Consider the following 26829-nt stretch of genomic DNA (forward strand, 5'->3'; position numbering starts at 1 on the left):
GGGAGTGGGGTGGGGGTGTCACTGAAGAAACAGAGAAAGAAAACTGCAAAGTTGGGGGGGGGGGGGGGGGGGGGGGCAATTTATCTCTAAACAGGAAAAGGGAAAAGAAGAGGGACCACTCCTCTAGGCTCAGAACAAAAGTTCTGAAACTGAAGGCAGATGTGCACCAAAGAGAAGGAAAGAGATCGCTTTCTGCTTGTGGTTGAATAGAATGTGGGGTATTTCGGTTCAAGTGTGTTTGGCAAGCAATAATTTGGGTCAATGAAGTGCCTAACAGAAGTAGGGTCAAATTCTTCTTACAGCAGAACACACAGCGGGGTATTGCTCCAAAGCTTTTAGAAGGCTTATCATTGCAATCTGCAACAAAGCAAAAGTGTTTTATCCGCAAAAATAAAACTTGATAGAAGTACCAGACAATAAAAAGAACCGGTTGGTTCTCTTTTTTCATCACATGACTACGATTAAATAAATCTAGAGCTGGCTGTAGTAAATGCAGAGCAGTTTTCCTCTCTGTGAGACAAAGTAGACCCGCGACATGCTAATGACCGGACTAGCAGATAATGACAGCAATAAGAAAAGGTGTAGATGAGCTCTGGCAAGATGGGGCATGTTCTGATGACAGATTCCAGGGGTCAAAGAGATCTTCTAATTTGTGTGTGCCAAAAAAGAACAACACTTATACTGACAGCTATTGGCAGAAACTGTATCACTGATACAGAGACTCCACCAGATGTTGTTTATTATAAACTGGACAGACTCACTAAACCGTGACAATTTTTGCTTTTTTCTTCAGGTTATTGGATTCCCAGAAGTGCTGAAGGGAACAGACAGTCCCAGAACTATAAGTCCGAGTACAGGTCCTAAATCTAAATGCAGTGGAAATAGCACGCAAACCAAAGAAAATCCACCAGGTGATGTTTCTTTACGGGTTGCTAGGTGTTGGCAAGTTTATTTGCACACCAAAACTAAATAATCCGGTGAAAGCTTACCAATGTCTTCATCAGCTCCTGCTGCTGATGTTAGGAGAGGCCCTTTAATCCAAAATGTTGTTGTTATCAGACAAGAAGGCTAAAGTGAGCAAACTCCACAGTCTAATGGTGTTAGGACTCATTTTCCCCCAGACACAGGGGGTTGTATTTAGATGCTGGTGGAAGTTTATGAAAATAAATCACAGAGATTTTGTAAGTAATCCCCTTGTCTCCAGGCTTTAGGTTTACACAGACACATGGTTTTCAGAATCTTGAGTACAAAACTGCAGACTGGGATTGAGGCCAGACTTTGAGGGAAATTGACAAATTAGATATGTAGGGCTCTAATGATATGAAAAGCAAACACATAGACTGGTCTGGTATGCAGTGGATTATAAACGAATAAATGTGGCAGATGGCAAGTGATCACCAGAGTGCAGAGCTGTATCACCATCCAAACAGGAGTTCATCACCTGGATAGCAACAACTGCAACTATGATCCCTATTTGAATGCAGTCAAAAACCATAAAGACATTGAAGTTTTGGTGTATTTATTTCTAACATGCTAGTTTGAAAAATAAAATAAGTCAACTTCCCCCACTAATGATTTATTTTAATCTACACCATAATCTTTCTGATCTCAGTCTGCTTCCCCCATCAACCATCACATCTAGTCAGATTACACACGAGACCTCAATCATATTAATTCCCCTGATTTGTGTAATGCCCTAGTCTTGACCTTTATGGTGTCAAATACTCTTGGACCAATCCCACAAATCTCTTTCCGTGAATCCCAACCCATGACATCTGCCACTGAAAACTGCACCAACATCAATAGCAAGCCTAAGCAGACTGGAACTTCAGCCTATATTTAGAGAGCCAGTCCCACTGGGAGGCAGGGGCTTTACTCCTGACTGTGAGCTTAGAGAGACATTTAGACAGCCTGTCCTCATGCATGACCCAATGATGATGAGGGATGCAATGCTTGGCCACGGCCCGGAATGCATCACAATACCTTGGCACCACCTTTCCCAGCACAATTTGAATTCCTATAGAAGGTAATGGCGTATTGCAGAAAAGGTGATTACCATGCGATGATAGGAGGAGTATCACCGTTTAGGTTTTCATGCGGTATGAGATGTTTGTTGTTGGCAGTTTAGCCTCCAACACTCGGTTGAAATGAACCTAAACTTTTTTTTTTTTTTAAGTAAAAACTCTTCTTGGGTAATGATAAATGACTCCTTACATGAGCTGTGTGGAAACCGAGCCTCTTCCTCAACAAATCTTTACCATGACATTTCCAAACACCACAATTTAAGCCTGTGGCAGGAGAGGAAAAAAGGCGTATATAAACTTTTCATTTCAAAAAGGTAACTGGGGTGTAATTAGAGGGGAGTCACAAACAACAGCACGAGAATGAAGTGATTATTCCACACTAAAAGCCTGACATCCTCTCACCCACAACTGGGATCAAGACTGTGTTTCTGTCACCGCAGCATCCATCTTCCTGACAATGTGAGTGGCTTCTGCTGCAAATGGCACACAGCAAGAGCCTGCCTCACCTATAACATTTCACGCTCCATCAAGCCCATTAGTCCTCTGGATTTCCTAGATCCTCCCTGCAAGTGCTTACGGATATCTTATTGCCAGTTTGGCTCTCTCTAATGATTCATCAGCTTGCTAAACATTTGTCCTTCTTTTTTAATGTCACACGGTCTCTGAAATCCAAACTGAGATGAATAATTCAATGGATCACACAGACATTTTTCAGCTTTGCAAAAAAATACAACACAAGAAACCTTAAAGGTTAATAAAGAAATGAATTCAGGCTAATTGAAATCAATTAGCGTTTCGCAAACTCTAACAATACTCCAAAAATTACAAAAAGTACAAGCACGAATACAAAAAAAAGGGAGTTTGAGTTGAGCGACATCAAAACTTGTAAAATCTATAATTAAAGTCTCACTGCGATCATCTTCTGATCCATTGTAAAAGCATTCCCAGTGATCTTTTGATTATGATTATGCCGTTTTTAGCCAAAATCTAAAAACTTCTTGGACATAGTTTCTGCAGAGCGGCAGGAGTTCATCAGAAACATGCCTCTGAGTTGTGGGCGTGACTGTTGGTGCAGTTACCCGCACTTCCCAATAGGCCTGCACAATAAATCGCAAATTTATCGTTATCGCAATTTCAAACTGTGCAATATACATATCGCAAAAGTCAGCGAAAATCGCAATAAATGGTTAACCTTAAGAGTGCTAAAACAATCTTATGGCAGCTTTAAGTATTTAACAAATCGAATAATCCCTTTATGCATTTGACCAATTAGAAAGAGCTCTACACGTTGTTGACCAATCGGATGGAGCTTTTATGTTACATGTGTCCCTCCTAATTAGACGACGGTCATTTGGAGAATAATTTAAGGTATTTTGATTCTTATTTAAATTAAACGTTTGCAGTGAAATGGAAATGTTTTTGTTTTTTTTGCTATTTGTTTATGTATTGCAAGTTTAATCGGCATTGCACTAATATTGCATATCGCGAGTTTTCCTCATATCGTGCAGCCCTACTTCCCATCATCCCTTTAATTACACTTTCTCCCTCTAGCTTACAGCCCCTCACACCCCCAACCTAACATTAGTGGTGCTGATTCACAATGATTTGAATTAAAAAAATACTCAGAAAAAAAGTTTTAAGCTTAATTTTCTTTATGTGTCTATCATGACAAAAATGTCACAACAATTTTCATTGGAGTGGGTCTTTGAATAATTTACCCTTTGTGTTAAGAGACTGAGACGATATCTTAAAAAGGAAAGATCTGACAGTTATATGAGATGAAAAAAATCTGACCCAAGTTCTTACAAAAGAGGCAAAAGTTTTTTTTCCTGACAGAAGTCTGTTGCACATCTTTTTATCAGATGTGGCATCTTAAGCCAGCTTCTGTGAAGCAAGGAGGAGTTTTTAGTTATTAAAAAGCTCAAAGAGAACTCAGTAAAGCAAAAAACAACACACTGACAGTGAGTGAAGACACGAAGGATTTCAAGTCCCTGTTGGCCATGAAAGGAAGCTCGCCTCACCTGAGTTATGTTAGAACAGTAGAAAGTGACTGCCCTGTTGGAGTTTTGGGCGTGCAATCTGGGTCTGTGTGAGGCTCCTGAGCCAGCCAGAGGAAATAACTCCAGGCTTATGCAGAAACCGCTCGCACAGGAGAGAGCCACAACAAAAAAGGGGTGCACGTAGGTTGACCTGTCGGCAGCCACAGCCGAGGCAGCGCAGGAGCGCAAAGGTTAAGCCAATGCTCAAAGATTTAACATGTACAATAGACAGCACAGTCAGCTGGCATCGTCACCGGAGGCTTTAAGTAGATTATGATGTCTACGCCTCCAGCAATGGAATAACTCAAACCAGTCACAATTTTCTTTATCATCATTTGAGCAGAGCATCTGGTTCTCATTAATTTCTTATTATAAAAATTAGTTTTGTTTTATTGAAGTGTTTGGTTCACTAAGTGCCTTTTAAGGTTTAGCTGCCAATTTTTGTGTAAAATTTTACTCATGTAAACTGTGTTTTATAGGAAGCATTGACCTGTGTGAGGAATTAATAAAAATAAAATAAAACACTTTATTAAATACAAGTCACTGTTGGTTCACTAAGTTAAACCCTAAATGCAGATGTGAGAATAATATGTTTTATGAAAGAGCAAGCCAAAATGTTAAGAAACAGAAATCCCAAATTTCACAATACAGACGAGTGAAATCCTCCAAAAACGCTGACCTGTTACCACAGCAAGTGATCGAATTGCCTCAACGCTATGATGCAACTGACAAACGAGGAAAAACGAGAGAAAAATCAATAAACCAAGAACCATCAACACCGCCTTTGACCACAGGCTGTGTGGAGGTCATGAAGATGAGATATTGGATATTTTCCTGCAAGGTCAGAAGGAGAAAGCAGGTGACTTTTCCATGGAAAACCATCATCAAAACTCCAGTTGGCTGACATTTCATTTGGAACAAACTGGCCTATTCATCAAAAAAAAAAAGTCCTTGCCTTGAAGAGTTGAGTTCTCTGCTGGGACATGATGAACTCAGAAACCCCATTCAAACCAACACCACACTCAGTGTCATCAAATACGCTCCAATGTGAAGAAACTGATGTTACATTTATTTAGAAGGGAATACTTGCGTGACTCATCATAAACAGTGGAGTAAAAACAGGAAGGAACATCTTCATTTCTCCACAGCTTGACCTTTGTTGTGTTTATGCATCGAGTTTTACGTCCTTAAGCTCTGATTCTGCAGAAAGATGCTGAAAGCAGACATTTGGCTGGAGGAGTAAACTACTTACTTTATTCCTGTAAAGGCTGACACACTGGAAAGGGACAGATTCCCAGCTGGTAAGCACGTTTTGGGTTTTGGAGGTCACTTTGGATGAAGCCCACTCATCGTAATCGGAATATTTTTACTGGAGGAAAAAGGCTTGTTGGTTTGGTTCAGGTGGACCCCCCCCCCCCCCCCCTTTTTTTTGTGATGAAACCTCAATAAAAGGCCCAAAAATGATGAACTATGCAGAACTATGAGAAGAAAATGACACATTAGTCCTCCAAAGCTTCCCCTTTCCCCTCCTCCACTTTCTTTTATTACTCCATAAGCAGAAAAGAGAAGAAGAAAAAAAACTACAATTTCCAGAAATGTGAAGAGATCCTACAATAAAGCTCTCTTTTTAAATCTCAGTAAAGTCAGTAAAATGATTCCAAACATCTGACAGGACTTTTGAACAAAAAGCTAAAACTTTTTTTTCCCATTTTCTTACAAATGCATGCTTTGTTTTTGTTTGTTTTTTTAATACATAAACTATCTATTATTATCGGCTTCCCCAAAGCAATTGTGTGCTTCAAATGTTTCCAACTCTGCACATAATGTTCTCCCACTTCTTTCCAAAACTGCATCCACTACTGTCAGCTCTCCAAACGCGTCTCCACGGTCGGTTTGCGCCGATTCGAGCTGCTGCCTCAGCAGAGCGCACCACAAAAACAATGAGGAAAGAGGAAAAACATCTCACCAGCTTTACAGGGATCCTTGTAGTCGATCGCCTCTGATGTGGCAGTGGGCTCCACATAGTAGCCTGGATCAGCTGCATCTAAGTCTATCGCCAATATCACGCCGAGACATGATAAAAGAAACAAACACCTCACCGAGAGATCCATGATTGTGGTGGGGAGAGACAGCAAAAGGCGAGGGATAAAGGTAAAGGAAGATAGAGAGGGGGGGACAGAGGGAAAGACAGAAGAGTGAGTGTGAAAGAGAAATGGTGAGAGAGAAAATGGGAGGGTGTTTTTTTTTCTTTTTTTTTTATTGAGTTGGGGAAGGAGATCGCTGGAGGGCGGGTTTTAAATGCAGCCTCTCTCCCGTGTCGGTTTGGCTCTGGGGGCAGTGATTTCTTTCCTCCAGCTGGAGCTCCGGGTTAGAGCAGAGCGCCTGAGAAACTTTGATGCTACGGCGGCTCCGCTGGGACTCCTCCAGACGGAGATGCTCGCGTTTTTCCAGCTCCCATGCCCACTCTGCAGGGGTCACTGAAAAGAGCGTGCAAAGGTCTGCAAACACTAAATAAATGTTAGTTTAAAAAAGAGTAAATAATTCTACGGAAGTTAAGCTATCATCACATTTAGCGAACAAGACGATTCAAAAAACATTTTTTCGTTCATTGGCTCCTTTAGAACAAATATTACGGTAAAACGGTTTTTTCTAAGTTTAGTGAATTATTTTGAAATTTACTAACTATAAGTGAGGCTTGTTTACAGAAAATTACCGGTAAATTTACTTGATTCGCGCGCCACCTGTCGGTGATTTTGGAGAGCTGCACCCATATTTTGTGAAAACGCTCGTTGAATCACAATATTACATTTTTATGGAAAAAAACTTGTACTTTACACTTATTTGTTTCTACATTTGTGTTTATTCCTATAGGTTATTGACTTTAAATTAAATAAACAGATTGATCCTAAAATCTTTGGTATTCTTCAATATATCTGAACTTCAACCGGGTGCTTTTGATTTTAGTCCGTTTTGTGGTTTTTGAAACTCAAAATAAAAGTTGTTTTATGCTCAACGAAAAGTTTTTTGTTTTTTTTGGCAGCTAAAGCAACGGAACTAACATAAAAATAGCTATTAAGCTAAATTACTATTGTGCTTTTGAGTGGATCCACATTTGAAAGCATTTCTATACCTACTCCAATGTTGTTCACCTTTCGGCTTATCCCCTCAGGTGTCGCCACAGTGAATCAGCTTTCAGTGATTTGCACATGTGGTTTGACAAAGATTTCTACGCTGGATGCCCTTCCTGACACAACCTTGCATTTCAGGCTGTGTACCTTCACTAATCTTTATAGGGCACTGGTGGGTTATACGATCTCCACACTGAAGCACAGGTTTTGTACAAGGCCAGATATAGGCACGGGTAAGAGGGGGCAAATGGCATTACTGCCCTCCCAAACATGATGGGCTGTAGAGCAGCCCATAAAGAGCATCCAACATAAAACGAATTGGACACATCAAATAGATCAAAGGAGAATATAGATGCATGGATAGATGATATGATGATAGGATGGTTTTCTATGCATTTTTGGGGCCTGGGGGGATTTCACACCTCAGCACACCCAGACCTTCCCCTACCTTCACCCCACAGTGGGGGTGCCTAAATCTGGGCCTGATTCTGTATAATGTGGAACGTCAGAGATAAACTGTTCCCTCAGCCTGTCAGCACTTAGGTACTGTTGGTTGTCTTTACATATTTGTGGTCAGGTTTTGCAGGACAATATTGGTAGCATCTCTCTGCATGGACAATCTTAGTGCACTGAGATATCAATATGAGATTCCGCAACCAATTATCTTTAAAGTCTGGGGGTAAATCAGAGACTTTATCTGGGGGTTTATCAAAGAATTTGAGAGTGGAGAGTATTAAATGACTGTCATCTGTTCTGACCTTTTCCCACAGTACACTTGTGGGATCAGCTTGAGTGTCCTGATCTTTCCAGAGAGAGCATCCCAACTATGGCTGACTTCCCACAGATGCTGGTTAAAGACTGACTGGGCAAAGGACCAACATGAGGATGAGGTGCCAGGCTGTTGTAGCAGGGTTCGGTTCTTCCACACAATGCTCATACATGCATCAGTTAAATTGCCCATACATCTTGTTTCTTCAAATCGAATCATCTAGTAATGAATTCATGAGTCAAAGTTGTTTGCCAGTGATAGAGAAGACTTTTCACATTTTTCCTGAACAGAAACATCCTCCACTCTGCTCGTCATTGTATGTTCCTTACAAATGTGGCACCATTTCAAAGGCAGACAAAAGTAACACTTATTGCCAAGAAACACTATTACAAGAACAAGCTAAATCATTTTATTCTTTATGACCTTAAATAAGCTTTAGATCATTAAAATTCCTCTTTTAAAAATTAACATTACTTTTTTCTGGCATTTATCAGCATTTTTAGAATTAGCATAAATCAGATATTTTACTTGATTTTGGAATTTCTTTTGCTAACTTAGCAGCTACTGTACAATTTGTCAACTTTTGAAAATTAAATTTAATTGTGCATACATTGATCACCTTACTGTTTTTTTTGTGGCTCTGTTTAACTTCTTCAGATGGTTTAACAATTTTCAAGAATTTTTGCAGAAGATTTAATTTTCTTAAATCATATTATTCAAGAAACTATGTAGGCTAGCAAATCTAGCTTTTATTAAATTACTCTTGTTTTTGTTTAAGATGTTTTGTAAAAAAGCAGAAGAATATTACAGTACATAGTTTTGGGTTATGGAAATTTACCTATTCCTTGCTTAAAAGAAATTTTTATATTTTTATCTGATGCACTTAATTTCTCCTGCATCATTTTAATAATTTCGATACTTCTTAAGAGTTTAAAGTACTAAAAAAAAACATTTTATGATTTGTAAAGAAAGTAGTCAAAACAAAATACCCTTAAAAAGTTACGGTACATTAAAAATTATCATCCAACTTTTGGGCATAAATATTTGCTAATTTAAAATTAAAATAGTACCAATATTCAGGACTTAGATGACTGATATGCATTTTTTTTCACTGAACTTTGTGCAAACCAAATACATTTTTGAGGACTCTGAAAAATTGGGTTTTGAAAACCCATGAGAGGAAATGCCAACATCTCATCTGTTGTTACCTGGTTTGCATCAGCAAAAATGCTTCTGTCTTTTACATTCAAATTCTTGCATAAAAAGGAAGATACACTTTCCTTATCTTATCTGCTCCCACTGAAGAATTTAAGACAGGAAATATGCTGGACTCTGTGGGCTGTGTTTATGCTGCCACTGTAAACAAGGCCATGCAACAGTTGTGCATGAGTAAGCTACTTTGTAAAGCCTCGTCGAAGCCTCTTAGTCTGCCGCAGGGATGGGACACACAAGAACAAGAGCAAAGCAAGCATCTGTAGGCAAATCACTTTATTTGGAAAAGGACTGAAAACTAGAAACAAAGAACACAACGTTTCATCTGTTAACTGTGCAAAGACATTTGCTAAGACAAAGAAGAAAGAGCATACCATAGAATCCACAACAGTCTATTTTATTTGGGATTACTTTACATTTTTCTTAACTTGTAAATTTTTTTCACATCAATGATGTTCAGACAGCAGGTCAGATCAGCAGGTAAGGTTAGGACAGACATTTCTTTAGGCTTTATCTTTTATTTTGCAACTCATGCATACAGCCCAGCAATGGGATGTAGCGTTCCAAATCTGTTCTAAGTGACTCTCGTTAAGTGGGTTGGTCTGCAAAAGTGTAGCATTTATTATAGGAATGATCTATTCAAAGCAAACTCCCCATTAGCACTGGAGGAGTGGATGAGGAAACAATATAAATAAGAAGAAGACAACCGGGCTGAGTACAAAGCCCGGTGGTACACCTGTGCTCAGGATTATGAATAAAGTTTGAGCAATCCTAAAACGGGTCAAGAGTGGCGTGTTAGTTCAAAAGTTCAGCAGAGTCACTGGATAGACCTCAAGGGCATCATGGACTGACTCTTCCTGATGTTTTGTCCATTCTTCAGGAAGTCCCAGCAGCATGGGATGTCTGTTGTTTCTCTCGCATGGAAACAGCGAGGCCAAGAATTTCACTGCTGCACAAAAGCACAACATGTTAATACACAAAACCTTGCGTTTTTATTTTTAACAGCATGCAAATGTATCGTTGTAATTAGTAAAGAGAACATAGAAATAGACTAACAGGGTTCTTATCAAGGAAATCATTTACCAATATAGCTTCAAATTAAAAATGATTCCTATTTTATCGCCAAAAAAAAACCAACTTCTTCACTATCTTCATCAGTTTTTTTAGCATTGTAGCGCTAAAATTGTGTCAGGCTAAAAACAATTGCATGATAATCTACAAGAGGTCATAGAAACTGGATTAAGATTGTGTTTTGTCTTGTAACCAGCTTTGAACTTCAATGTCGGAACTATAAATTAGTTTAAAAAAACAAATAAGAAATAAGATTTCTCATGTGAAAAAATAATGCCTTCTTACATGAGTTGGAGCTGAGTTTTAATAAAGCAACTGAATACTCGAAACTGAATATTTCGAACTGAATGTTCGAAAATATGTTCTGTATTCTCTTAAGTGTTTGAAATTTATACCATTTAATTCGCGTGTTGCAGTGGTTTTCAATAACCAGAGATAAAATACATTTTTTTTAAGTTTAAGATTGGCAATTTAACTTATGATGGGCACAGATAAATATTCAGAACTTTTTTGGAACCTACCATTGTTAGGTTTTGTCTCAAACTTGGGATCATTGTCCTGTTGGAAGGTTTGATGCCAAAGTTTCAGTTCTACACATTCCTTGAATTTCGCGATACAGTCATTGAATGAATCCAATCTTGTCCTCCAAGATTTTTTTTTAGACCAGGTTGGTAGTTTAGCTGTGCAGTTGTAGCTAATTTTGCAACAACTGTTGAGTCTTTCACTGTAGTTTGTGGTTTCCCGCCTCCTCAGGAAGCAGTATTCCTGACGTTTTCACTGTTCCTTTAAATTTATGTCTGTACACTTTGCTGCTAACTGCAAAGCATTTTTGAATCTTTTAAAAATTCCATTTAACAGTTTAAAAAAGGAAAATATACATTCTAAAAATTTGTTTAATAAATCCGAAACCAGCACTCTAGTAGAGGAGTTTAATCAGAAGTACACTTGCTGTGATTGCCACATTTGAAAACTGTAAAATAAATACATATTACTTTGACAAATATTAAAAATGTATTTATTGTTAATGACGTGGCAACAAAAACCAAAAACATAACCCAACTTATTTACAATCTGGACTGAATTCTTCTGACTGCAACTGTATTTAGACACTTGATAGAGGGGTTAAAATAAAAGTCAGGACAAATTATACTGGGGCCAAACCGCTGTGGATAAGAATGTAGAATAAAAAAGCGTAAGTGTTCTCGTGTCCTGCATGACACACCTTGGGCTCAGCTGCTTGAGCTGCAGTCACAGTTTCCCCAGCTTGGCTGAGAGATCCTGCCCTATTTGGCTGTGCTCCTCGAAGGGTCACGGTTATAGAGGTCGGCACTTTTTGCCCTCCTAACAACACACAAACAAAGAGGCTCAACAAGATCAAGACTGCCATGCTGGCTCTCAATAGCATTTGGTCATGCCACAAAGTCTTTCGGTCAAATAGAGGCATTCATCGAATACTTTGATAGAATAGGTTAAGAGCAGAGTGTTGAACAGTGGAGGCTAAAAATGACAATGCACACAAAACAAAGCAAAGGAACAATGAAAGCATGAGTTTGATTCCAGTCTTTATTGTAAGAACAGAAAGAGAACTTGGATAATGCCTTTGTGTCAGTGTTATTGGATTTCCAACATGACCCTCCAGGAAGCCAGGATTCATCTCCATGGGGATTAATAGCTCATGAACTGCGTGTTACTTGATGAAGCGGCAAACAAAACAAACATGTGATGGCATTACAACAAATGGTTGTGGCGTTTCAAGCAGATTAGATGAAATCTACCTGAATGTTGGCCAACTTTTAAATAATGACACTTAAAAACAATTTTTCATGATGAAACACTTTTTAGCAACAAGCCTGGATGAGATGAAACCTCGACGTTGTGGCTTTGAAATGTTACAAATGTCACTGTTTTTGCTGGAGATCTGACACCGTGCAGCTGCACACCCGACCCTCTGCTCACGTAGTTCACGTAAACTCTGTCCTCATGTCCAAAAGGCTGTCCTCTATGGTCCGCTTATGCAGCACTCTTTTTCATGGCCTAAAGGCGTCCTGAACCATTTCCAAAACAAAGGCTAATGAACCCTGAGCTTTCAAAGAGGTCGTCGTGTTTTGGCAGCTCGACACATACCGCTGGTCTGACTGGTGATGTGCGCCAAGCCAGGCAAGCTGCTTGCCAGTTTGGCCAAGCCACCATTGGTGAGCAGCTGATGGATGGCTGTCGTTTTAGCGGCTCCCCCTGTGGTGGTCACGGGTACTGCACGCAGCAGAGTGCTGCCGCTGGCACTGACGGAGCTCAGAACCGGACCCTGGCTTTTGCTACAAACTGCCTGCAATAAAAGAAGAATGACAAGTTGAAGAACTCCTTGAACATGCATCTAATCAAAGCAGCATGTGCTGCAGTTATCTTAACCCTGGAGAACCCACAAGGTCCAATTTGGCCCCGTTTTTTTTATTTTTCAACTTCTTTTAGCAGAGAATGAGTGAAATACAATTTGGATTTGAAAGTAGGAGAAGGTGATTTAAAAGTTCCAAAAATATGCCATTATGGCCTTTAAACTTGCAAACATTAAGTGTACCTGAGTGCTGCTTGAGTCTGATGCTGTGGAGGGCAGGCTAGAACTTTTGGTGACTATCTCCTGAAGACTGAAACTTAGACCTTGTAGAAGACTGCTGGCGGAAGGTGCTAGAGAAAAAAAAAATCATAAAATAAAAGTCAAGCAACAACTCAGTAGAGCTTACATTTGATTAAAATGAATTCCCAGAAATGTTGACACACACACACACCACAAACACACAATAGGACAGCTGAGTTATAAGGGTAATGTTTGAATCAATCATGGGAAGCGATGGTGCAAGAGGTGATCAATGATTTGCTTAGTGAATGAGAAATGCTGTTCTCATCCCATATATCTACACGTCACTAATCAATACAGCTTTGTATGTTGAAGCTGCTCAGATTATTTGCACAGCAGAGCACAAATGAGCGTGCAAAGCAGGACAAAACAGAGGTACCTTGGGCAGCAGTTGGAGCTTGCACCTGGACGGGTGTGGAAGACCCTGACATCATGCAAGGCTGCACACTGTTGAATGAACTGGAGCCTGGGGACAGGGCACCAGACACCTCTGAGAGGCTACCAGACCTGCAGTGACACACAACCACCAGTCTATACAGGAGCCACCCCCAGCAAGTGCCGTCTGGACATCACTTAGCTCCCTAACTTGGAAGTACCACTGTCATCAATCCCTCTGCACCGCACACATTTCTCTTCAACTGAGTGGGAGTGAAGGTGAGTGTAGGTCTGTATTGGGTTTGGAGTGTTCCACACTAAAGGTGCCACCGTTCGCCGGTGCCGAGAAACATACCGCTGGCCTGTCAAAAGTCCAGACAGCTCCTTTGCACCAGCAACAGTCTGTCCCACTGCCACAGTTAAAGGCTTCCCCGAGACACCCGCTGGAAAACATGCAAAAAAAAAAAAAAAAAAGAAATTGTGTTATTACCTTTGCAGTTACAACAAATCAGAAACCACATCACAATCCTCCATCATCCCCAACTACCCTAAAAAAAAAAACAAATATCTACCAACTGCTGATTCAGTCAATTTAGGGGGAAAAAAGCTATAAATATTTGCAGTTACTCTAATCATTCTAACAAAAACAGACAAATTTTGATTTGCTCAAAAAAACAAACACTTTGAGTATGTTTAAACTAGAGACATCGCCCAAAACAAGAACCCCAATCTGTTTTCATTCCTGATGGAGATTTTAGAGAGAGATATTCTGGGATAGGTGTTTAGGTTCACTTTGTCAGGAAAAACAAAAGCTAAACTATTAAAGCCCAGAGGACAAAAAGTACACGAACACACAATCTTTCCATCTTATCTCATTGATTTTCAGAAAAGATTTTGGTGAATAGGCCATGTCCGGGTTATTTTTTTCAAACACAACATCTGTAGCCAGATTTTTAGGCTTTACAAGATTTCCACAAATAAACCAGTAACTTAAAAAAAATGAACATGTTCTCACACCAGCAAAGTAAAGAAAAATCTAATCTAAATCATTTTGCTTTGCAGCAATAACACAAGTATCGAACGCATGCGATAATAAATAATCACTAAAGAGTTATGAAAAAAATAATTCTGTAAAGTTATTTAACAAAAAATTAAAGGCTGAAGGTTCATTTTAACACTGAAATGCGGATAAAGGTGTGTTTTAATGAATTACTGATGGTAATATATGCACATATTTTCAAAGATACCTGAATGTGGCTGACAACAGAATAACAAGGGAAAAATGCTAGTTTCATTTCATGCTGAGACCCCATGTGCACATCTCTGCATTATAATTAAATAAAATGTGACTGGAATTTCCATTTACCTGCCAAGAAAAACAAGATGAACTGAGCTCAAGATGTCAGAATAAAATCAGGTAAAATGAATTTTAACCCTCATTGTAAAAAATGTTCTAGTTGCCAGGGAAAAAGTTCTTGTGAATCTGAAGGGCCGTGCATTCAGTTACCATAAGACTGTTAAAATTATGTCTGACGCAACCCAATGTTAAATGGAATAGAATAAGCTTTATTGATCTCACAAAGGGGAAAATGGACAGTTTTTGAATCTTGTAAAGAAGGAATCCTCATTACAAAAAAAGAAACATCTGCATGGCATTGATAACAGATTAGCTAACAGTCCATATTGGTTATTGTATAAGCTAGAAGTGACTCTACCTTCAGCAGGGTTGCTGTTGCCTCCTGCTGAGTCACTTTGGGAAACAATGGTGACCTTAATCTTCGCTCTCTTGGACGCTTTGCTCAGTGTGGGGCTGGGCGTCTGTCTCCTCTTTCCATGTGTCCGCAGGTCGTCTCGGTCCAAGCTCTCCATCTGATCACTGGTTACAGGCACTGCACCACAAGAATAACATATGAAGACAAAGAAAGAAGCCCTGAAGTCATGGGAGGCTACCCTCATCTGGTCCTAATAATCTCCTAACATAATGAACCAAGCTTTGCATTTTGTTCAATTTAACAGTTTTTTTTAATGTGATCCAAAAAATGTAACAATTGATGTTGTCAAGACAAGTCATTTCACATTATGCTTTTACATTGAACTAAATGGATGGAAACAGAAGCGAGAAAAAAAGAGACAAAGTCAAACAGAAGGAAGGAAGAGGGATAGATACTTACCAAAAATACAAGGAGGGGTGCCCGGAGGAAGATTTTTCCTCACAAGCATGTTTTGTTTCATAAAAGCAGCAAACTGAGCTGGAATGAATTGTAACAAAAAGCCAGAAAGGAAAGTTGTAGAAGAGGAGACAAGAGGATGAAAGGAAAGTATTTCAGTCACCCTCCATCTCACCCTAACATATGTCGAGACGTGATTCTTGAAAATCAAAAGAACAATCACAGCACCCCCCCTATGCTCTGCTAGCAGCATTTGGGTGACATACCACTGAGTTTGAAACAAACGAGTCTTTTTAACAAGTTTACAGAGAAAAGAGGTCAATGTCAGCTGCTGACACACACACAGGTACCAGGAGTCACTGCACAGGTGGAGCTGAATGTGAATGCGGACGAAGATGCAGACTCACCTTGAGCCTGCTTGTGAGAGAGTACTGTGCCCGAGCGCTGCATGTGGGTCTTCAGGAGCTGTGTGGCTGTGATCAGACTGGACTTCTGTGCTGGAGACAATCCAGAACTCTTGGGTTTGGGACTTGACGTGGGGCTGCTGCAGACACTAGACAGATCCTGAAGACAAAAACCTCTAATGAGTTTACATTTACTGCCAATTGACTCTTTACTGCTGCACCAGGATCTGCTGGTTCGTCAAAATAATTGGCAAGAATGAGTAAATAATTGTGCTCAAACACGCATGAAAAATAACTTTTTTTAAAAGAGGCAAAAACATAAGGGAGTTCCTCCCACCTTTAAAGAATCATTCCTTTTTTTATCTAGCAAGACGTGAGAAATGGATTTTTTTTAATTGTATGAATTATAGTCCAGCCAATATCACCAACATTAGCAGATTGGTCAGCAATGCTGTAATGTTCTAGAGAAGAGCTTTTTAAAGAAGTAAGAGGTACACGAGGAACAGAGTTCTTCAATGTTTGTCAGAACGACATATTTTTCCATACCATTATACAAATAAATGATTTAAATATCACCCAATGTGAGTCCCTTCAGAATTCTCTCATTTAACAACCTGCAGAATCAGTGTCTGACAAATACCTTTTGCCCCATTGTAAAAACTGTCTGCTATTACTTCAGGATTGTAACTCAGCTACAAGCTGGATTTGCTTAAGTGAATATTTGCATCTTTCAACTTAACTACAAAAGCTCCTAAATTGGAACTTGTAAAACCTTGTACTAAAAGTCTTGTGATATGTTAGAACACATGACTTCCTTCAAAGAGGTTTACTGTGGGAAACCAATTTAAGAACCCGAGCCTTCCCCTATTTATTTCAACTAAATTTAACATTGTTTTTTTTTTTATTATAATCTTGACACAAACTTGTTGGAATGTGGACTTATTTTCTGTAGTTCTCAGTTTTATTAGAAACTAAACATAAACTTTTGCCTTTAGCTGCAGCAATAAGACAGAATGAGAGCATTATAGGAATAAAAACCAAACACAGCCATCATAAAATTAGTCTTTATGCGGATGACATATTACTGTTTTTAAGGAATTTACATTCTGTAAATGAAACAGCAATGATCATAAATGAATTCTCCTCCATATCAGACTATTCCATTAATTGGAATAAGTCTGTTTTATTACCACTTAACAGGAATATGGAACAAAGACTCACAATTCCAGTTAAAACAGGAAATGTCAAATATCTGGGTATCTACTTTTCCCCCAAACTATCAGAACTGGTGCAGCTAAACCACACCTCATTACTGAAAAGCATACAGGACGATCTAACACGCTGGACCAACCTGCCTCTGTCCCTTATGGGCAAGGTAGCCACGGTTAAAATGAAAATCTTACCCAAAGTTAATTATCTCTTCTCAATGATTCCCACACAACCGCCATTAAAATGGTTCAAAACATTAGACTCATCCATATCAAGCTTTCTATGGAACAACAAACCTGCAAGAATTAGTCTAAAAACTTTAAAATCTGCAAAAAGCTGTGGAGGATTAGAACTACCTAATTTCCACAAATACTTTCTTGCAAATAGATTACAATATATCTTAAAATGGTTAAAAAATAATCCAGAAACCAACTCATGGTTAGACTTGGAACAGGTGTTATGTGGAAAGATCAACCTGTCACAGCTACCATTTATTAGCCATACAGTTAAAAAACAGGATTGTTTCAAAAGCATTAATATAAATGCCACCTTAACAGCCTGGTGGGAATTTCTCAAAATATCAAAATCATCAATTCAACCGTGCAAAATGACACCCATCTGGAACAACCCGGACATCCTTATTAACAAAAAAATGATTCACTTCCCAGCTTGGCAAGCAGGGGGCATAAAACAACTAGAGCACGTAATTATTGATAGAAGATTCATAACCCCCCAGGAACTTCAAGACAAACATGGAATAAATAACTTCTTGGAATATCAGCAACTTAAATCAAGTATTACTAAAAAGTATAAAATTAAAGACGACGATTTAAAGCTACCAGATGTAGTTACCACTCTGATTAATTTTTCAATGAATAGAACTCTCTCCAAAATATACAAACTTTTATGTAATTTAGATAACAATATTGCCCTTCCAACAAAAAAATGGGATGCAGATTTGAGCATCAGCACAGATGAAAGCTTCTGGTCAGAACTTTGTCTAAACACCTTTAAACTGACAAAAAGTCCAAATCTGCAGCTAATCCATCTCAAAACTCTTCACAGAATTTACTACACTGGACAGAGGATGTTCAAGATGGGTCTCAGTAACTCAGACATTTGCGAGCACTGTGATAATAATCTACCCGACAGCTACATGCACGCACTGTGGTTCTGCACTCCTGTCAGGGCTCTCTGGCAGCAGGTATGTGCCGATTTATCAGTCTGGCTTAAGGTTTCAATCACTGCCTCACCGTCACTTTGTGTGCTTGGTGACATGAGTGCCATCGATATAGAAGAAGGATTAGCATCTATCATTTTCATAACTCTTTGTATTGCCAAAAAAACTATTTTAATAAATTGGAAAAACAAGAAAAATATAAACATAAGTCAACACAGAAATCTGCTGTTTGATCATATCAGCTTGGAAAAAATGTCAGCCCAAAGCTCAAGTAACTTTGAAAGAATTCAGTCTCTCTGGTCTCCTGTGGTTGACTCCATGACTTAGGGGGTGGAGGGCTTGGTCGTCGCTGCTCCTTGCCCTTCTGCCGTGGTTTGGGGTGGGGGTCGGGGCTTCCGGTGCCTGGCGGGGGCGGTGGGGGGCTCCGTTGGTCGGGGGGTCGGGTCCGGTGCCTGGGTGGGGCGGGCTGGGGCGCTGCGTGGTCCTCTGGGCTTGGGTGTGGGGGTGCGTGGTGGGGGGGTGGGGTGGTGGTCTGGCTTGGCTTGGGGGGGTGGTCCCTTTGCCTGTGCTGGGGGGGGTTGGCGGGGGGCCCTGCTCGGGTGGGGGGGGCCCAGCGGCGCCGGATGGGCTGCCCATCTGCACCTGGGGCTGGGATCGGCCCTTCCCTGGCTCTGGGACGGGACGGGACAACCCTCTCGGGGCCCCCGGTCGCTCTGGGTGTCACCCGCTTCGGCTGCGGGGTCTGGGGTGGGGTGGGGTGGGGGGCTTGTCGGCCCTGTCCTGTGGGGGGGCGTTCTGGGGGGGAGGGGGGGCCCATTATTAGTACGGGTCGGGGGGGCTAGCGGGTCGGGGTCTCCGCTGAGGCAATCAGTGGTTGCCTCGGCCGGTTGGCCTCCTCGGTCCCGTCGAGGCCTGACCAGAGCTCTTCTAGGGCCGGCGTCTGGGGGTGGGGGCCTGGGCTTGCTCCGGGGGGGGGCGACGCTTTCTGGCTCCTCTCTCTCTGTGTGGGGTGGGTGGTGCCGGGCCTGGGGTGTCGGCGCCTCCGGGGGTGGGCCCCTGGGCTGGGTGGCCCTGGCCCCTTTGCTGGGGGTGGGCTGGGGGACGGCTGTTTGACCACCGGGGGACAGTCTACCAGCTGTCCCCAACTTACCCCCTTCCTTATATAACCTCATATTAGGGTGAGGGGGTGGGGGGTTTAGCCTGCGATGCGCCTTGGGGGGGGGCTACTTGGGAGTGGCCCCCCTCCTATGGTTGCCGTATGGAGTGGGCCCCCCCTCTTTCGGTTTTATTTGCACCTTAGACACGTAGGGTCCTTGGTAGGGGGGGTGCTTGGACATCACTGCCAGCAAGCAGCAGATGTCCTCCTGGCACCCTACCCGCCAATTTTAACCGCACCTTAGACATTTAGGGCCCCTTGGTGTGGAGGGTGAGGGGACATCACTGTGAGTAATCAGGAGATGTCCCCTTAGTGCCCTACTCGCCAATTTTAACTGCACCCCCCTTAGTACACACACCCCTCCCCCTTCAATATATACATTCAAACATAAACACACACACATGCACACAAACACCCTCTCAAACACCCATACACGCACACACATTTTACAAGGAAGGTGGGACCTGGGTCCATCTGTCCCCTACCCCGTCCCTGGTGGGGGGTGCGGGCCCCTTGGCGATGGCGGCCGTGTCCCTTGGGTGCCGGCTCCCTGGGCCCGGCGGTGCTCTCTCCGCACGGTGGGGGGGTTCATATTACACCTGAGCCGGGGGTGTTCGTGTCCCTGGGGGGTGGGTCCTGGTCCTTGCCCCTGGGCGCTGGGCCCCGCCAAACTTCCAACATGGCCGAGCCTGGTCGGGCCATATTTATAACATCCCTTATGGGCCGCCCTTTTTTCCCCGGGGTTCCCCCCTCCTGGGCGGGGGCGGCGGGCCCCTGCCTTGCTCCTACCTGGACCAACCGTGGGCCGGGTGGGTGGCTGCCTGGAGTGCGGAGCGGGTCTCCCTTGGGGGGTCCTGGCTCGTACCTGGGGTCGGGGCGGGGGGATGCCCGGAACTCCTGGGTGGTGGTGGGGTGCTCGTCTGGGGCTGTGGGCGTCCCTCTCCGGTGGGGCCCTGCGTTGGGCTCTTCCGGCGCGGCGGGGGGCTGCTTTCCTGGCTGGGCTGGGGCGGCGCTCTCTTTCCCCCTGCGCCTCCCTGCTCTCTGGCTCTGGGGGCCTCGCGGCGGTCCTGCTGGCCCTGGCCTGGGTGGCGGTCTTGGTCGCCCGGGGGGCGGTTGTTCCCTGCCTGTTCCCGTGTGGCGCTGGGGGAATTCCGGCTGCCGCTGCTGCTGCGGCGGGGGTATGGGTGTGGGGGTGGCTGGGCGCTCCTCCTCCTTCTTTTCACATTCCACCATCCATTTTAGAAGAACATAAACACTCACCTGAGCACAGGTGTTAGCTCACCTTTGCACTAATAGTTTGCATGATTGAATGAATGAAAGATTTCACACTAGTTGGTTTAAAGGCATAAGTATGCGTTCGTGAACACTATCTGTTTTGTGTGCATGTTGACATGTGGACATTTCTGCGGCTAGCAGGTGTGTTGATAATATTTGAGTGTGTGTGAACAGGCCCCGCCCTTTTTGTACTACATGTGAACCGTACCGTAACGATAAACAACCAGTAAACCTGCCTGCTCTATGCTGCTTCATGGTCTTACCCCCCTTCCCCTCCTATTATCACCCTCCTACCCCCCCCTCTCTCTAACGTCCCTCTCTCTTGTTCCCCTCTTTCCTTTTCCGTCCGGTCCAACACCAAAGATTTTCAAACATGATTGAAATTAATAAAGTTTGGCCTCAATTACAAAAGGGGTTTATTCAGACATACCTTTGGTTTGTCTGAAGATGAATAACCCCTCTTGTTAGAATAAAATATGTCCAACACAAGAGGCCCTCAGCTCTCATCTGTTTGCCTAGCTGTTGGACAGGACAAGTTAAAAAAAAAAAAAAAAAAACAAAAAAAAAAACATAAACTTTTGGCTTTATAAAGGCATCACCTAATAAAATGACACCTTTCAGCATATCTATTCAGGGATCGCCACAGCCAATCAGCTTTCACCGATTCGCACAAGTGATTTGGCAGAAATTCTTTCGCCAAATGCCTATCCTGACCCAACCGTGTATTTATCCGGGCTGGGGACCGGCACAGGACGACCCAGACTTGTGGCCCCCTTGTGGCCACAAAGTTGGGGGCCACAAGGGAGTAGCGTGAAGGACCTTGCCTAAGGATTCACACTGGATGAAGCTCATTGCACTTCCTTTTTTTTTTTTTTACTTTCAGTAAGCCAAAGGTGAAAGGTAGTTGGTATAAATTTCAATAGCAACTAAAAACACAGCCTTAGAGAAAAACATGTTTAATATTTAGTAACCCTACAGGGAATTTTACTGCATTGAGTCTGAAAGTTATGCAGTGAAATCACATTAGCATGCTTTTATGTGAAACATCAGCAATTTTCTCTATATTTCTGGATACATTGCTCATCAAATTGTTCAGTGGGATAGAAATGAAGATTTTCTAACCTCAGAACCCGAAGGGGAAATGGGAACTCGAAGCGCCGGGGAGGAAGGTCGGCCTCTCTCCATGTCAAAAGGCAGCTCCCGCCTGGGCCGCTTCTTCTTCTCTGTATCCAAGTCCCTCATCTCTCCTGTTCCATGTCCATGACCTTCTGACCGGGTAAGAACACCGGAGAGGAAGTCGGCTATCTCATCCTGAAAACACAGGAGAAAAGTTTACATTACCGTGTTCAAAACTTACAACAGAAGATAAAAAGAGTTTAGCAAAACACCAGACAGCTATAATAACCTGAATGCAGCGGTCCACTATGGTTTGTGTAAGACCTTCAGACTTCATTTTTGCTGAATTGATTCTGTAAAGAGATGCATAAATATTAAAAACAAGACTGGCCTAAAAGCATCTAATATGATGCCATACTTCACATTATCATGAAAGACATCCACCAACCTGAGGTTGTCATCTGCTCCTCCCACCACCACCATGCTGTTGTCTGCCCTCAGCTTCTCTCTAAACTCCTCCATGCTTTCTGCGTTACACTGCAGAGCATGCTGCCCGATCACAAACAACACAGGAGTCTTCATGTCCAGCAGTGGGTCGTCCACATCCTGCAGTCCAGTGACAGCACATCAATAGAGACCAAACAAAACTGCAAGCTGAATACCAGCTTATTTTACAGACTAAAGGCAAAAGCATCTTTTAGAGAAATGCTATTGACATACAGCTCAACCTTTTTTCCAAGAAAGAAGAAAAAAAAAACAGCAGAAGAGGAACAAAAACCCTAAACCAAATGAGGAAAGTCTTACCCCTCTAAGTCCATTGACTGTTATCAGTGGAAATCCCAGACAAACCACAGCAGTCAGATATTCCATCAGAGAAACCTGAAATGCAACAGCAGCAAATTAAAGAATGTACTGAATTCAGATTTTAAATAACTTCCAAGTCTTACATGACAAGCAATGAGAGCGCCGGCGTTCCAGCCAACCAGCACGATGGGCTTGTGGGGGAAGTGACTGTGAACCTGTTGGCAAAAGTAGCAGCACATGAATAAAGCTGCCGAAGGCAGACATCAATTTTTATTAAAAGATACGTTTGTATTGCAAATACAATCCATATGGTACTTTCATTTTAACTTCACTAATATTTTTGGTTGGAAAAACTTGAATGTTTCTTATTATATAAACTTAATGTCTTTAAGATAAATCCTGTTTTTGATGAATTGCTAAGAAAGCAACCAAACATAGAAAAAAAAATACAGTAAGATTTTTTTCCACATGCCTATTAAAAACAAAAAAGCTGCACTCAAATTGATTAATTTTACAATCAATCATAAAGATCCCCTACCTCCATGACCTTTGCCCTTACAGTCCCAAGCATGTGCTCCAAACACTGAGTGATGCTAATACTGGCTCCACTGTTTACGTGAGTGTGCACTGGGATCACCTGCAACACAATCATTTGTTGTTGTTTTAGCAATTGACACCAATAATCCGAATATCACAAAGACTTCAATGTGTTTCAGACCTTTCCCAAGCAGGAGAGCTGGGACTGCCAGAACCTCATCCGCCGTGTTGTGGCAAGAGCCGGATTGGATGGGGTTGACGGGGCAATAAGGATGAGAGGAGATCCTGGAAGCTTACTCTGAAACAATCAAAAACAGACAGGGATACAGATTGTGCAATCAGAATTTGCTGAGGTAAACACAAAAGTCATACAATGCTATTGTCACACCAGGAACTGAGGTCTGAGGCTTTTACCGGTTTGTTTTGAGAGAGAACCCCGACAGCCGGATCCCATGGACGTTTCAGTAGCAGCGACAGAGCCTCTGCACTTGGAGCTCCAGTTTTTGCAGTCGGAAGTAACATTCTGTCTATCAACGATGGCAGCTTTGCATGTGTAGAAAAAAATGTATTATTAAGATGGAAATCCATCAAAAAAAAAACTTTTTTTTTGTCCAGTCACTAAGATCATACCTTGGTTTTGAGAGTCTGCAACACATCAAGGTAGGCAGCGAGCATCGGCAAGCTTAAAGATTCGATCAGAGTGGTGTGTAACCACTGTGTCAGTTTGGTGTCCCAGTTCATACTGGCGAGTGCTTGTCGAACTTTCCTGGCACACTTGTCCACAGCAATCCTTCTTAAAATGGGTTCATTGGAAGCCTAAAGGGAAAAGGGCAATACAAGTAACAAGTAATCAATTTCATTCAAAATAAATATTTTTGCAGAAATTCTCTCTTTTAATTTAATCTCACTGACTACAGAGAAAAAAAACCTATTCTCAATTTAGGTAATTTTTTAAAATCTAAAACAGGAGAAAAGCATATATTACTTTGCTGTCTAATCGTTGACTAAGTTTACAATAAATATAAACAATACACCAGCTTTTAGATTTTTTACCTCTATGTATAAAAAAGAATCATTAAGAAAAACAAATCAAAGAAAAGAGACTTTCATCAAATACATTACATCTTCATTGGCGAGACGTGCTAATCTCTCAGCTTGTAGAGCTTTCAGGACTTTATTAAACAATTTGTTTTGTGCCACCGACCATCCTGTCCTGAAATACCACAAAACATAAAGTCAAATTGAAATCACTGCAACTGATGTTCATGGTGTTGGTTTTATGTGAGTTTATTATCTTTTACTTGTTTATATGTTCCTCCCAGTCATCTGGGGGTGGGGGGCTCTCAGCAACTGTTCGAGCAAACAGAACATGTCGCTCGCACTCCTTCATCACACCAAGAGCTTTATGGTTATCATACAAAGGAACTGGGGAGGGTGTGACCGTCTCCACATCTATCAGGGAATCAGAGTCTCTGCAAAACAGAAAACATGGTATAGATGTAAAACATAAAAATAGTTGAGCAAAAAAATCCATTTGTCCTACCCAGCTGATAAAAAAAAAAAAGTCTTATTTCATTAAGCATTCAAACTCACAATGATGGCTCAGGCTGGCGACGGGGGGCAACAAAAAGCGTCCGTGTGGGGCGTGCGCTGCTGGCATCTGGGTGAGCATTCCACGGTTTGGCATAGCTGTGGTCTAGAAACACCAAATCCAGCTCTCTCTCATGAGCCGACAGCTGGAAAAGCAAGGATGTACTCATCTTGTGAGCTGATGTCTGCAACTCTTTGTCCACACGATGCATCCTCTTCCTGGGCCCTGAAGGGCCCAAGGAAAAAAAACAACAACCCTGCAGTCAGAGAAAACTGACGGGAAAAAGAAAATTTTGTTTTACTTCATACACAGAGATCTGTTATATTTACCATCTAGAAAACTTACATTCAACAAAAGTAACTTCAAATTAGGTATCAAACAGTTGTGATCACACACATTAATGCATGAAAGTTACTTATTTGTAGCTTTCGTGAAGTCAAAATCTAAAGTTAAAGAGTAAAGGCGTATTCGGCGCGGTAAGCAAAACTAGAATGCTAACATTAGCACAACTAGCTCTGACAGCCAGGCAATGACGTTATCGCCTTTTCCCCCAGATTACCTGTTCCTTTGACTATTCCATGCTGACCATTGGAGTCTGAATTTATTTTTTAATCGAAAAAAATAAATAAAAAAATAATGGAAACGGGGAATTTGTTAATAAACGAGAGTAAGCTATCACCACAATGTTACAAGCGTCAAGCCCTCACTTCCTCCTGTTGTGTGGTTTGTTGCCAAGTTTATCTCCTTATCCTTCTCTTTGGAGAGGACAAAAGAAACATCATGGCATGGCTGTATTTCAACGAAACTGGCAACCCAGCAAGTAAGGCGCGTCAGTGTGAGACTCGCAAAATACGAACTGGATCTTCGGATTTTTGATTACCAGTACGTTGAAATTAGGATTCATAATTAATAGGAGCATGTCCAATTTGAATTATGTGTAAAGTTTTTACATTTAGTATTTTTGTGTATGTCACGCAGTGTACAAGCACTAAATCAATCACGGACCCCACTGTCAAAGTACCAACTTGCTGCTTCAAAGTTTTTCAACGTCAGAATCAAATGAAGGCTTTCTGTGAAATAAAAAGAGAAAAGTGAGATTTCTGTAAAAAGGCAAGGCCCCTATCAATACAGGGATCGTTTCATATCCACAGACAAACATTTCAAGAAGACATTCCTGTCATTGTAGGGGCCTAGGTCTACTGAAGTCAAATGTTAGTTGTTGGTTAAAAAGGTTATCAACATCAATAGAAATTTGTTCAGACTTGAAGTGATGGAAAACACTAAATAGATAAAGTAGTCTGCTTTGGGTATTATGTTAGCTCCGTAAAACCTATGAAATTTCTCAAAACATGATGTCCATTCTTCTCTTTTTATATTGAGCAGCTACATTATTGACTTTTGTGATTCCTGTGCACAACACTTTTAAAAATCCAAGGTATATTAGGCTTTTTCCCCCACAGTTAAATCCACCATTTTCTTCACCGTCTTGTTTGTGTTCAAGTGACAGTAGATGATGCACCACATCACAGGGCAGTAAAATAACAACAGTCAATGGTTTTTGCAGCCGTACGAACAATGTTAACAGAACAAACTGCTTTACAACTTTAAAAATATGCAGTTTGTTTGTGTTTAAAACAATTTAGTGTTTATTCAGCCAGTCTTGAATCTTTCAATCTGCCAAGAAGACACATGATAAGCAGAACAGCTTAGCTGTTTTTACACAGCCATAACAGGATGCTCACCGTTGCTCCTTTTTTTTTTTTCCAAATGTGTGTTTTAAAAAGTTAAATGGACACCCTTTCTTTTAAAAAACTGTTATTTTGTTATATTGATATTGTTCCTCTTTGGAAGTAAAAAAAAATCACTTATCAATACCAAAAACCGCATGAGAAACTTTGACGACACTTCTGTTTTCTTTATTTTCTTGACAAGCCACTGAATAAACAAAACACATCCCGTCATGGGAGATACAACTGCCACCGTGAAAATAAAGTTTAAAATGTATAATTTTTGGGGAAAAACAGCTGTTGCAACATTGTGTTGAAACAAACAAGAATACCACTTCTGCTGGTTCAGAAAATGAAGTAAAAATCCTTTTGGTTGGTCTTTGACCTTTTTGTGTGAGTTTTAAAAGTGGGATGG

The 26829-nt window shown here is 41.4% G+C and overlaps 2 protein-coding genes across 8 annotated transcripts in view; both read right to left on the minus strand.

Annotated features, from left to right (window-relative positions):
- LOC100125511 (bone morphogenetic protein 1) overlaps positions 1-6377 on the minus strand; it is a 33057-nt gene extending 26680 nt beyond the window's left edge. The window contains exon 1 of the mRNA XM_004072482.4: positions 6030-6377. Within this exon, the coding sequence (XP_004072530.1) occupies positions 6030-6174 (145 nt within the window). The 5' untranslated portion in view covers positions 6175-6377. The remainder of the gene's footprint in view (positions 1-6029) is intronic.
- Positions 6378-9433: 3056 nt separating this feature from the next.
- On the minus strand, positions 9434-25422 carry kansl3 (KAT8 regulatory NSL complex subunit 3). Of its 7 annotated transcripts, none has more exons than XM_011479327.3 (22): positions 25247-25422; positions 24690-24959; positions 24398-24568; positions 24219-24309; positions 23727-23912; positions 23511-23639; positions 23278-23394; positions 23098-23196; positions 22703-22774; positions 22560-22634; positions 22204-22361; positions 22045-22108; positions 21762-21950; positions 15823-15979; positions 15419-15496; positions 14963-15136; positions 13603-13690; positions 13252-13379; positions 12816-12922; positions 12368-12566; positions 11466-11584; positions 9434-10118 (listed from the first exon to the last, which is right to left on the minus strand). In XM_011479327.3, the coding sequence occupies exons 2-22, from the start codon at positions 24896-24898 to the stop codon at positions 10116-10118; spliced, it is 2613 nt and encodes an 870-aa protein (XP_011477629.1). In that variant the 5' UTR covers positions 24899-24959; positions 25247-25422; the 3' UTR covers positions 9434-10115. The 7 variants fall into 7 exon arrangements, with proteins under 7 accessions (XP_011477629.1, XP_011477628.1, XP_011477632.1 ...); XM_011479326.3 differs by having other exon boundaries at positions 9434-10121; XM_011479330.3 differs by lacking the exon at positions 9434-10118 and having other exon boundaries at positions 10849-11584; positions 24690-24912.
- Between the last annotated feature and the right edge of the window lie 1407 nt (positions 25423-26829).

The sequence above is a fragment of the Oryzias latipes genome, chromosome 9 (genome assembly GCF_002234675.1).
Source record: "Oryzias latipes chromosome 9, ASM223467v1".
In the NCBI taxonomy this organism is placed as follows: Eukaryota; Metazoa; Chordata; class Actinopteri; order Beloniformes; family Adrianichthyidae; genus Oryzias; species Oryzias latipes.

What these genes read in the sequence shown, in the direction of transcription:
- kansl3 (XM_011479330.3), bottom strand. Translation starts at nt 24,898, where the DNA reads ATGCATCGTGTGGACAAAGAGTTGCAGACATCAGCTCACAAGATGAGT. An exon ending in TGGGAGGAACATATAAACAA is followed by an intron (nt 24,310 to 24,397) that starts GTAAAAGATAAT and finishes GTGGTATTTCAG; the next exon opens with GACAGGATGGTCGGTGGCAC. An exon ending in AGCTCTCCTGCTTGGGAAAG is followed by an intron (nt 23,197 to 23,277) that starts GTCTGAAACACA and finishes ATTGTGTTGCAG; the next exon opens with GTGATCCCAGTGCACACTCA.